Raw genomic sequence first — 12,665 nt, 5'->3', positions numbered from 1 at the left:
AAATGAACAGGCAAATAAGTATAATACGTAATGATGGGATGCTGAGGCAGTTAAGCCCAGAAAAGCATAGGAGAGATCATTTTGTTTCTTTAACTTCACTGTGATGATGATGTGAATTGAAAAGAATTAAATATAACGAAGAAGCACCCTTCCCATCACTGAGTGTTTTGAAAAGGCAGCGGAAATAACATTTTTTCTTTATGTCGCATACTAATCTAAAGAGACATTAAAGAGCGAAACGAATTTTCGTATACTATTATAAAGTACAATTTCACGATCCCACATACACCACTCTTACCGTGACACGACACTTATCAAGCGACAAAACGCACAAAAAGAAAATGCAAATAGCCACACTTCCTCAAGATTCTCGCACCCAACACCGGTACATAAGAAATTTTGAAGGTGTACTGGGCCTCACGTAGCTTCCAACCGTTGAAATTGTGGGCTTCAGTGAAGACAATGCGTAGCTCAGGTGCATGCGCTCACGGTGAAACAGCGGCCGGTAGTCAAGCATGGGACTCCACAGCAAAGTTGCATTTTCTTACTCCGTCTCTGTGTACTTTCTGAGGGCTTCTGCTGACCCTTGGCCCAGAACCTCCAAAATGAAGTACATTGTAATCTGTGGATGCTATAGACGTAGCATAGGAGGTGCCACAAGAATGCGACAAAGTCATTTTGAAATTCGTTATGTCGCGTGCGGAGATTTTGGCACCAAATTTAAAATGAAACTTCAACCTTAATTTTCTCCACTAATAATGAACTTATGATAGTGAAACATATTGCATTGGAGCTTTTAGAGTGCAGTTTGTTAATCAAAACCATGTCATTATTCCTTTCTAGTGTTTATTTTTGTTTCTCGAAAGGGCCCCTGTGAGTATCATGACTCTGAGAACTCTGAAAGAAACCAACCTGACTTTCCATTTACATTATTATGAGTACCTAAATGAGCGAAAACCAGAGTTCCTAAGTCATAAGAGTGGTGAAACTTCTCACAAGGTCTATGTGTGCAAATCCAGGCACATCGTTGGGCAACATTGGGAAGGACTGCTGATCGTGGAGGTATAACGTGGCAGCAGAAAGCACAGGACAGGGTTGGTTGGGGGAACATAGGAGAGACCTTTGAACTGCAGTGGGCGTAGTCAGGCTGCTGTTGATCATGATTATTGAAGAACTCTGGCTAAAACTTGTTTGTGCTGACCAGTGTATGTATCCATCTCGCAAGGGGCCACACAATACATGTGCTGCGCAGATGTACCGCCTGCGGATGGGTCGGGCACGGCCGCAGGCAGTTGTGCTTCTCTGCATGGCGCTGGTCTTCGTGGCCCTGGCTCTCAACGTTCTGCTGCACTCGGCCTGCCCTCAGTATTCAACATACGGCTCTCAACGTTACCAGGTACGTGACCCTGAGTTTTTCACCTTCTTACCAACTGCGGTAACCTTGTTTCGAGCGTGTACTGAAGAGCCCAAGACACAGTCACCCAGGAAGGTGTGTCTTTTGGGGAAAAATGGAAGTAAACACTCTATTGTGCCAATGCATGGATGAAAAATGGACTGTAAAAGAATATTTTAGTGCAAAATAACCACTAGAATTCACCAGCTACAAAGCCAGCTTATGCTGATGACATGACCACCATGCCATGACATGGTCATGTTATGGCATGTTTGCCATTGTGCTGCATGCAACAGAGCCATCATCTTCTATAAAGGTTTTAGCCGCTGCATATCATTTGATTTCTGTGTCAAGCTGAACAAATCTGAAATAGCTCAATGGCATGCTGCATTGAGCACAGAACTACATCATTCATCACAGTGCAGACGCTTGCACAGCAAGCAACCTCTTGCGTCACGGCTTGTAAGTGCACCAGTGTGGCCCAACTCTCAGGCCTCTTGTGTGTTAATGAAAATATTCAATTTTAAATTAAGTGCCCAACCAAATGTGTTTGCCAGCTTGTTTGTGAACGTTTGTGAATGCTGGTTGGTACATACTGATTTTGAATTAAGAAAAAAAATTATGGCACTGACAGGTCTATGTTGGTGACCTCTCGTCTTCATCCAGTTCAGTGCTGTTCCTCCTTTCAAATTATCTTGCAAAACACAGGTCATGATCGAAAATTTGGTGCAATAGCCCCCATAACATCTCGGCAATAATTTGAGGTATGACGGAGTGTTTTTGTGCAGTTAACATTGTTGAAGCAGTCGTAGAACATCTGCAAAGTGTAGCGTGTCACCAGGCTGAATTGCGTCACACCATATGAATGGTGTTAATGAGGGGAAGTTGAAAGCTGCTCAATCATCATTGTAATTACTAGCTGTATCATCAACGAAGTTGGTGACATATACAAACCAGTGTACTGTAGACAACTCATGGGACCCTTGAAGCTGTGATGATGATAGTGACTGATGACTTTCACCTTCGACTCATCTTAGCCAAATGCTTAAAGGACACTGTGTTCATGTTTATTTCCTGTTTTGGTGGAAAGCTTGTTGCTAGACAATCTGCTGTGTTGCAGGCCGCAGGTAGCCTGTCTAGAGTCTCACTATTACTTGGTGAGTGAGTGAGTAACAACTTTATTAGTCGAAGGGGTGAGGGGTAAGGGAGGCTAAGCCACGAAGGCTGCCAGGCTGTGCTTCTCGATGACTTCTTCCGCTCGTTTCAGGACCCGTGTCTGGATGTCTATGTCGTTGCTGGAGAGAAGGGCCTCCCATTGTCCCTTGTACAGTCTGTTTGCATTTTCTGGGTAAAAATGACTATTACGCAGTGCTTTACTGACTGCATATGTTTTTCATTATTCAAATATGCTGCAGACCCTTCACGGCCCATGCAGGACTGGGGAAAAGAAAGTGCATATAAGAACAATGACAATAAAATACATAGAAGAAATAACAAGAAAATGCATACATTCCCAACAACTTACAATATTGTTACAACACACAATATTATTATCTAATCGGTTCCAGTGCTGAATAGCCAATAAAAAAAGGGGAATGTTTCTGAGTGTTAACAGAACCGCGAGGTTGGTGGATCGATTTGCAATGGTTCAATCGCGATGGTTCGTGCAACTATCAAAAATATGAGTTCGTAGTTTTGTTGCTGTGCTTATCTTTCCTAAACTTTAGTTCGTACAGTGCTCTTTGTTACGAGGAAAAAAATTTTAGGGATGTGTCAAGCTGTGATGACCAATCATTGTTGCTTGTATTTATAGGGCATCAATGGTACACAGCCCTGCGATGCACAGGCACTTCCAGGTGAGTGAAATGTGAGATTTTCACCCGAGAGAAAAACTTGCTGTCGTTTCATTAAAAGAAACTAGAGCAGCACACAGAGGTAGTAAATCGTTTCGTGAGAGAGCAAAGTCGCTGCCAGTGTCAAGGTTGTGTTGATAACCTGGTTATACTTGTCACTGAATCTTTGATACAAGAATTTGCTTCCTTACGGAACCTTGTGCATAAGTTTCAGATAAGCGTCCATCGTCAGCTCATTGAATATGTCGTGTACGTAATAAAAATTCATTTCTGCAGAGTAGACTGTACTGTTGAATATTGGTAAATTACTCAGGGAAAATAGTTGGTTCATAATTTGGTGTAACTGTGTTATGTAACAGTAAAATAGCATCATTATATGCGTCTGGTATATGGTAGAGGCTTGTATTTTAAGAACTGATATTGGCTTGAAGGCACCTTAGATATACATACATCGTTATCTTGGCAACGTCCAATTTTGCAGAGTTCTTCGGTACCGCAGAATCGTCCGTAAAAATGGACTCTTCGAAAAGATGAAATGAGAATTTTTCACTTCGCTCAACTCGTGAAACAGCCACATGTACGTTCGAAATAGCTTTCAATACCTGCCATACGCAGTGAGAAATACACTCAAACCTCTAATAACATAATATGATATAACGAGTTATCCGTTATAATGAAGTTGAGAATACCTTCATCATAGATATAATGTTTCTAATAATCATTTATGACAAGTTTTGTGATTAACAAAGTACTTACGAGGCAGATGTAACTTCGATATGGTGAGGTTTGAGTGTGCATAAAATTTTGTGTGGGCAATGCGTTTTTGTGTTGACTGCTCGCCATGGTTCTCATTCAATCCTTTACAATGTGGAGTGCACGACTTTTACAACATCTCTCATAACCATTTTACCGTAAGGTTCAGTAGCGCAGTTTTTAAAATGGACAAGAGTGATAAGGAGGATACGACACTTGCTACACCCACAACTAGATTTATTACAAAAAAAATACTTTATATTTGTGGAATACTGTTACACTGTGGGAATTGAGGCTGGCCCGCTGCTTTTGCGCGGGCTTTGCTGCTTTTTCTGTCGTTCTCATGTCCCGACATGTCTCCCCTCCTCCGCTGTCTGCCGTGCTGGGGGAGTGGAGTGACGTTTAACCCCCTCGCCCGGTAGCGGATGTTGACTGTGGCGCTGCGCGCGGAGTCTCCCGAGAGGCTTTCGTGCGCTGCGTCGGGAGCGGGAAGATAGATACTCTCCGGGACTGCAGACGGTGAGCCACGCAATATTTTCCGTTCGTCGACTCCCGTCGCTCGGGGGCTCGTCGGACTTCGCTGACGGCGCCTTGCGCCCGAGGCGAACGCTCACCTTTTGTTGCCCCACTGCGTACGCACGGCTGAAGGGTGGTACGGTGTCCTAGTGCGTAGCCTAGCTACGCCAACCCATCTCCCTCCGAAGCCAACGCGAGCGCCTTTGCCCTTGCTCGAGCAAGCGGGCCTTGGTCCCGGTGTCTCCGTGGATCACCTTTACCGCGGAGACGGGCTCATGGCACCCTGTGTAGTAATTTTGTGCCCGTGGCATGGATAAGCCTATTTGCTTTCCCGTCGCGCCTTTGCAGCGGGCTGTACTGCGTTCGGTGGCCACAGACAATAAAGTGTTGCGACTTTGAGCAGTATTGTGGTCTTGCCACGGCGATGGTTAACGCAAGCCCTGCGGCTCGCTTAGACCGGATTCACGCTGGTGGCCGTACTTCTTCGGGATACGTGTACACCACAACACCCATGCTGACCCCCAGCAACACAGATATGAAATAACAGGCACTGGAAACTTATCCAATACCAAATTTTTGAGCAGTTATCGCTCGTAACTCGTGGCCGGTTTGGTTTGTAGGGTAACATGACTCTATTCGACTTGCAGATGACTGTGTGATGAGCCGGGGAAGCGCCATGCTGGAGAGCTTCTTCTTCAAGGCATGGATCTTTGGAGCTGCCTTCTACTGGGCCACTTGGCTGTTCATTGGGGTGAGATTTTCTAAAGACGATAAAGTCTTTCTTGGAATACTTCAATGCAGAAATGTTGGTCTGTCTGTCAGTTGGTCTGTCAGTCGCACGATTCAGCCACCAGGCGAAAGTTTAGCTACCTTCTTGATGCCCAGCCATCTGGATCTGCTTGCTGCATTCATACTTGTGTGAATTGTCAATCAAAAAGCAAGTACGTACAGTTAAATTTGGATATAACGAAAGCGATGAATTCTTGGAAAAATTTGTTGTAAAGAGGGTTTCGTTCTATGCAGGTTCGGTACAAAATTTAGAAAATAGATGCGCAAGTTAAACCAAAGGGGGACTGAAAGTAAAACTAATCCAAAACGCTTATTTTACAGTAAAAAGCTGCATTATTACAATTATATGGACACTCGCAGCGGGCTTTTGCTGTCACTGCCATGTTCCGCAACAAGTCGAAATTGATAATTCATATGCCCCCGCGCATCATAATTTTCATGGGCGGGTGAAAGCGTGTGAGCGCTGCTGAGGCAGAGATCTAATTAATCTGCTCATCCGTATCACCTGAAAAGTGCATAACATCTCCCGCATGTTGTTAGAACTGCTGTCTAATGCTCAAACAGAAAGTAAACGCGGAGATCGCTTGAGTAGCATTAATGAACTTGGATATTAAGGGCGGTTGCGATCGCTGGCGTGCTTGCTATCTCGGCGAGTATCAGTGCGGTCTCAACGGGAAAGGACTGTGTGAAAAGAGCACTTCTCCCTGGAGTGGCCGTATGCTTATGCAAGCGTTTTTTTTTTTTTTTAGAGGTTCCGCGATGTCGGATTCACAAAATTTGGCTGCCAGCCTTACTTCTTATAACATTAAAATTTTTCGCTATCGCGATCATTACATTACATGGAATGCGCCGCCGTGTTGCCAAAACTAAACGGCTAATCACGAAAGCTACCAGTCTGCGAACTTGCGGCGTAAAACGAAAGCGCATGACAAGTCGACCTCCGAGTATTCGTCGTCACCGTGGTCCCGGAGAGTTTCCATTAGCGCATAATTTGGCATCCCCTTGATGGCGAGGACACAGTTGTCCGAAATTAAGAAAAGTCACAATTTCGCTGCAAGGGCGATGCAATGAATGCGATAACAATGTGGAATGTAACGCCTAGAACGGCAAGCAGATAGAAGGGTGCAGCACACTGCTCATGCACAAATGGCGCATGAAAACAACATACACAGGACGACAGCAAACTAACAACATTTAGCGCTCAACACTTGATGCGCTGTTTAAACAAAATCGAGGCACGAAATATAATGAGTGGGAACTAACAGGTGCCTCAGTTGTTACTTCGCTGTGTAAAAGCGTACTCTTTCGTACTCTTTTCGCAAACGACGCCTGTCCAGCTAGCAAAGTGATCTTTGTGCACCAGGCAACTAAACACAATCGTTGCCGTCAACGTTGAAGGCGCGCGATTCTCCCCTCCGAAGGATAAGCACACACGCATCTACCCCTCCCCGCTCCATTTGCAGGGCAAAGTACACGTGGGAGATAAGCGTGGGCGCACAGTGATGAGCTGGGCGCCTGGCTTGGGTGGCTTTTTTTTCTTGAGTTTTCATATATATAGATGCAGCCGTCGGCACCTTTAACACAAACGCTCCGCCGCGTGTCCTGCAGCAGTTTGAGGGACGCTGAAACCACATACATTTGGGTTCTGTTGCCAAGATGCTAACCATACATGCCGACATACTATCCAGGCCTACCGAGGTATTATGTCGGCAAAAGCGCCCAGCACTTCGCGACTGGGATCAATCAAACTAGCCTTGGCCACGCATCGAAGTGTTTGTGTTAAAGGTGCTGACGGCTGTACGTATATATACGATGAATAATGGCAGCGGTGGCGGCAAAAAAGGAGCCGAGACTGTCCGTATACATAATTCCTATTGCAATAAAAAAAAAAAGAAAAGCTGAACGTCGTCAGGGGCCACACTATGTGCGCGCATGAAACTATGCATTCAAGAAACACTTTCGTTTCTTGAAATTACTGCCAGATGGCGTCCATATGTCACACAGTGCCTACTTCGATGTTTTTTGCGTAGAACATCAAATAAATGTTTTCTTCTCTTTCCAGACGGAATATCTTTCAATGACCTTTGCAGTGCGCAGATAGGCAGCCAATTTTTTTTTCTTATCTTGTTTTTAATATTTTTTTTATTTTTTATGCACTCGAATCTTATTATAATACAGTCACACCTCCCGCAAGAATACTTAGCTACATCTGAAAATTTGTTATGAACATAATTCGTAACGCTGTATTTATGAAAAAACTGTTCCTTACTTACTTCATTACAACCAAAATTTGGTTATATCCATGTTCGTTATATCAATGTTTGAGTGCAATGAATCATCATGGCATTGACACGTTGGGGCACCCTTCGTCAGTTCATGCAGTTGTGTGCCTGCATAATCTGTGGCACAATTAACTCTATGGCGAATACAGGAGCAAGTAATACATGGAAACCAAGGAGGTTAAAAAAAAAGCTGAAGTGCCAACTCTCGCAATGCCTTACCTGCGAAGGTAGGACCAGCACTTGCCCACACTTTGATTAATCTGGAAATGCTATTTGGCCTGTGCCAGCTTGGTGGTCAGGTTTTTTTGCATGTTTAATGTAAATGCTAACTAATTAATAAATGAAGAGGTTCTTCCGTACAAAAGGAACATATCGGGATGAGTGTTAATGTGGCATAAAAATTATTTTTGTTACTTATGGAGATAATTCAATTTGGCTTGCAGATGTCATTTGTTGTGCTGATATCATAACTGGAATTGGTATACTATCATTGTCATACTATCACTGTCATCATTGTCATATACTATCATTGTCATCCCAAAATTAATGGATTAATTAGAAATAGGTTCTTGAAAATTTTGAATTAAAATATTCACAAAGGCCCATTCAGTGCCGTATGGCTATTGGTTTATTTTTTAATACTCAAGTAGGAACAAAAAAAAATTTGAAATGTCTTGGGCATATTGTCTTAACAAGAACTTTTACAAAAAGCCAATTACAAAAATTTTTGTGATTTGAACTCAAATGTGAATAGCTTTACACCACTCACCATTGTATCGGTATACAAGTGCAGAAAACGGAATGGCTATATCTTTGTTGCGAAACGGCACTGGTATTGCCAACAGCGACTGCTCAAAAAATGAGAGCCGAGAAAATGGAGCCCAAAGAAATTGGAGCCACTAGCTAAGGAAACGGAATTCGAATGGGAACTGGCTTTATTTTTAATTGGAGAAACGTGGTTTTGAAGCTATTTTAAGCTTCCATCTCTCCTCTTCACAATGAATGACTGTGCCGAGGCAAAGCTGCATATCTGCATTTTCTAAAGCCCAGTTTTTTAATAGTTTTTGCCGACAGCCTGCCAGTAGAATACTTTTTTGTAGACTTCTACTATTTATTTTGGTCTAACACTTCACCATGATGTAAAACACAATCTCGGGTTTGCACAAAAAATTAATTGAAAAATTGGACGTTTTTACCAATTTAGCCCCTCCCATTGCCACGTTCCCCTGCAATGAGCTTATCTACTCTACCATTTGCTATCACATCAAGGCTCTCCGAAAAGAAATTAGTCACAAAGACGCTTGCTGAGTAGTGTCTTCCTGGATGAGATGCCACATTCATAACTACTTTAAGTAGTGCATGTGAGGAAAACACACCGTTTTCTTCACTGAAAGCTGTCATTTTATCATGCACCTACAAAGACGGCATCCGTGGCCACCGTGTAAGGGTTGGTAAGTCTTGGTTTTTTAGGTATATATTTTTCTCTCCAGCATTTTCTGGACCTCCTTGTCGAATACTCGCAAAATGTTGCACGGTACGCATACCTGCAGTGACGTGAGGGAGCGTGGACTCTCCGGAAACCGCGTGCGAGTTGGCCAGCATCATTGGCTGGCTAGAACACGTGGCCATGATGAAAACCGCACCTTTGACTGTGACATTGCATTGAGATCGCTTTACGCTAAAGTGAATTTTAAGGGTCTAACTCTTCATTTTTTATACGAATTGAATGTGTTAGTCAAGTGTTACGTACTACAAAATTTTACAGGTTTGCACTTTATCAATATGCTTCTATTTCATAAAAAACCAAGCATAGCATAAAAAATAATGGGGACAACAATGACATTTGCAAAGTGTCTAGTATTGCACTTTGAGAAATTTTATTTCTGAATTATCTGTGAACAAAAAATTTACGCAGAAGCTTTCCTGTCTGAGAAATTGGTATGGATTTTATAGCGGCTTCGTGCTGCAGCAATAAAGTGATTTCAATTGCATTAAGATTATTTCAATTATTCTATGAACGGGCAGCTGCCAGTTACACCTTTTAAGTCTATTACTGGCATTTCGACCCCATTGGCTCAGTATAATGCCCTAAAATTTTTAGGGCTAAGTATCTGGCTATTCTCAACACGATTCAGTTTATATTTGCTGACCAAGAAGCTTGTGGCGAATGAAGAACATCGGTACTTAAACGACCCGTTTAGTTGCAGAAACATCAAAGGAAGTGGTGCCACCTATAGTTCCTGTCTGCATTTTTTCTGGCTTAGCAATTGTCTTGACAAAAATGTGTAGCCTTTGGTACTGTGCAGGGTTATTTTATCAATATACAAACAAAATATTTTTTAAATAATCTTTTGTTTTCGCTTTAATTGAGCATAGCCAAAATCTTTAGTGTTCCAATCATTCTAGCCACCTTGTTTCTCTTTTGCATGCAGAGTGTGGTGATCTCGTTCCTGGTGGTGGTAATTCGAGGACGGCAGTCCTCGGTGGAGGTGGACGCCGACGAATTCGAGGATGACGACGACGACGATGAGCCCCTCATTAGGGCCTGAAGGAAAATGACATGCTGCTAGTCCAGGCCATTTAGAGCACCATCACTGCGTTTCGAGTCTGCCGTTACGAGAGATCGATCTCTTTCGGCGTCTGCCATTCGTCGTCTCCGTCGGCTCTCAATGAGAGGCATCGTTTACGACTTGTGGCTGATCACCGTGCATCGAAACTTGTGTTATATAGAGATTGATGTGTGGTATGAGGCCACCTTTACGAGTTATCACTAATTGCTGTGTATCAAGACTTGTGTGTATATAGCGATTGATGTGTGAATTGGAGGCCACCTCCAACAAACCTCCACACTACCTGAGTTAATTATAGATGTGACAGTGTGTGTATTTGATTTGACAATGCCTGCTGGTCTGGTGATTGTGTGACTTTATTAATGGCACGCCTTGACAGCACCTCAGCAGATGCCCCCGCCACGGGGTTACGTGCAAGTGTAACATAAATACTAGCATGTCATCTGGCCCAAGATATTTTGTCTCCTTGTAGAAAAAACTCGTCAAAAAGGTCTTGCCAATGGAGCTGCATCACTTTTCGTGTGTGTCAAACGATGAGATTCCTTCTCTCTTTCTCTCTCTTTTTTTTTTTCTGGCTTTATAAATGTCTATTTGATTTTTTTTTTATATCAATTCGTACCTCAAACAAAACTTTGGCACAGTGGCACATCCGCAAGTCACTATCTGTAGCTAGTCACACTACGCTGCCCCAAATTTTCTTGGTAATTCTCCTATAAAATATTGTGTTTGCTTGGAAGAGAACTATATCTTTGAGCCAGATGCATGCAGGCAATGAATCTTAAAAAGTTTTTAATAGTTTTAGCAAAGGCTTTTTACTTGAATGTCACAGCTCTGCCTGTTCACAATGTGAATATATAATGAGCGATTGCAGCCTGAAGTTTGATAGAACCTTATGCTAGTGTTTCACTGAAACCCAGCTTCTTTTTTTTTTTGTTCTGGTTTAATAAATGTTTATTTGATTTTTTTCCTGTATATCAATTCGTACCTCAAACAAAACTTTGGCACAGTGAAACGTCCGCAAGTCACTATCTGTAGCTAGTCACAGTATGCTGCTAATGCATGTGATATTACCGAGATTTTACTACGCTGGCTTATATTCTCCTGCGACATCAATAGAGCAATTGTGTGTGTGTTATGAGAGATAAACTTGTACACAAATGAGTAATCATGAAATATGCACCGCATTGCACACAACTATATAGTACTACTATCACTTATCTGTTGCTCTTGTTTGATTGCTAGGAAACTCGTTTATAGATTACTAACATTTTTCTTCATCTATTGCAGTTTTTTTTCATACTCACTGGAAGTTACTGCAAGCTAATTGTATGCATTATAGTTCAAATTGGTGTTGCAGTCTACAGCTTCAGATGTTGCACAAGTTATCATCTTTCCAAATCTCAAACCACTATCCATCTCACGCTTCGGCACTTGTGGACTTGTTCAAGCATATTTGCAGGCAGTTGTAGGTATCATCACTGAACTTTCCACGAGTTTGTTATTTTTATTATGCGGCCATGATATTTTGAAATGGGGAGCGAATCAAGGTGGGCCTATTGCTAAGAGTATTCGGATGAGCTAGCAACGAGTCATACTTAACACAGCTGCTCCTTGAAATTCAGAGAAAACTGTACATACTTATGAACTGTGGGTTAATTGTACGATGGTGAAGTTCTTCTAGGACGCATGTGTACCAATTTTGCTTGTTTTTTGCCCTTGTGCATGCTGCCCAATGTTGGAATGTAATTAAAGCAAATATAACTTGAACAAGTCTAGCTGTTGTTTTCTTAGGTTACCCCAACCTATAGAGCCTTTATATTAGCCACAGTATTCAGGAGCAAAAAAGTTTGCAGGAATTATGGGAAATACGCAATGCTTTCTCAAACAATGATACAGAAAGCACGCCAGGATAGTTTGGTATGAAAGCACATCAGATTTGATTGTCCTTGGCACACAGGCTTGTTCTGACCCTGAGATGCTTGTCACTGTCAGTATCCGGCTTGGTCCAAGTTAGAGTTTCGTTAAATGACAAGCTGTTGTGTTTCGAGCAACGCATTCAGAGACCAAACAGCCACCACCAAGATCAGCAGTTGAAGCTTTCGCGCAAGTAGCCATCTCAAGCTGGTCACGTGGCCGTGCTCAAAATAGGAACACTTTTTTGTTCAAACTCTTGACCAGGGGTTTTGGACACTGTTTAATTCCGCCATGCTGTCGCAATCTACCATTTATCAATGCCGATTAGCCCAGAGGGCTGCTACGGCCTTTCCGATTGGTTTAAAAATGCCATCATTACAAAATTTGACGATATGGCAAAATTCGACAATGTCCGGAATGGCATCCCAGGCAAAGCAAGGAGAGAAGCAGACCAAAGTGATGCAACAGAGGCAGGATTACCATTGGTGGTTACATACTTCGCGTCTAATTGGCTACATTTATCCTCACCTGGCGGAGAAAACTTAAGGTTGATGTTGCCATAGGTGTGCTTACAGGGGCTCTGTGCCTGGGCACG

General features: G+C 42.7%; 1 protein-coding gene across 1 annotated transcript in view; it reads left to right on the top strand.

The window, feature by feature from the left end:
• LOC119183124 (putative lysosomal cobalamin transporter) overlaps nt 1–10,471 on the top strand; it is a 35,361-nt gene extending 24,890 nt beyond the window's left edge. The window contains exons 10-13 of the mRNA XM_037433578.2: nt 1,253–1,396; nt 3,207–3,249; nt 5,163–5,266; nt 10,019–10,471. Coding sequence (XP_037289475.1) covers nt 1,253–1,396; nt 3,207–3,249; nt 5,163–5,266; nt 10,019–10,135 — 408 coding nt within the window. The 3' untranslated portion in view covers nt 10,136–10,471. The remainder of the gene's footprint in view (nt 1–1,252; nt 1,397–3,206; nt 3,250–5,162; nt 5,267–10,018) is intronic.
• Nucleotides 10,472–12,665: the final 2,194 nt, after the last annotated feature.

This window comes from Rhipicephalus microplus, chromosome 9 (genome assembly GCF_043290135.1).
Source record: "Rhipicephalus microplus isolate Deutch F79 chromosome 9, USDA_Rmic, whole genome shotgun sequence".
Lineage (NCBI taxonomy): Eukaryota > Metazoa > Arthropoda > Arachnida > Ixodida > Ixodidae > Rhipicephalus > Rhipicephalus microplus.
Note: the sequence above shows the minus strand (reverse complement) of the source record. Positions and strands in the feature narration are given on the sequence as shown.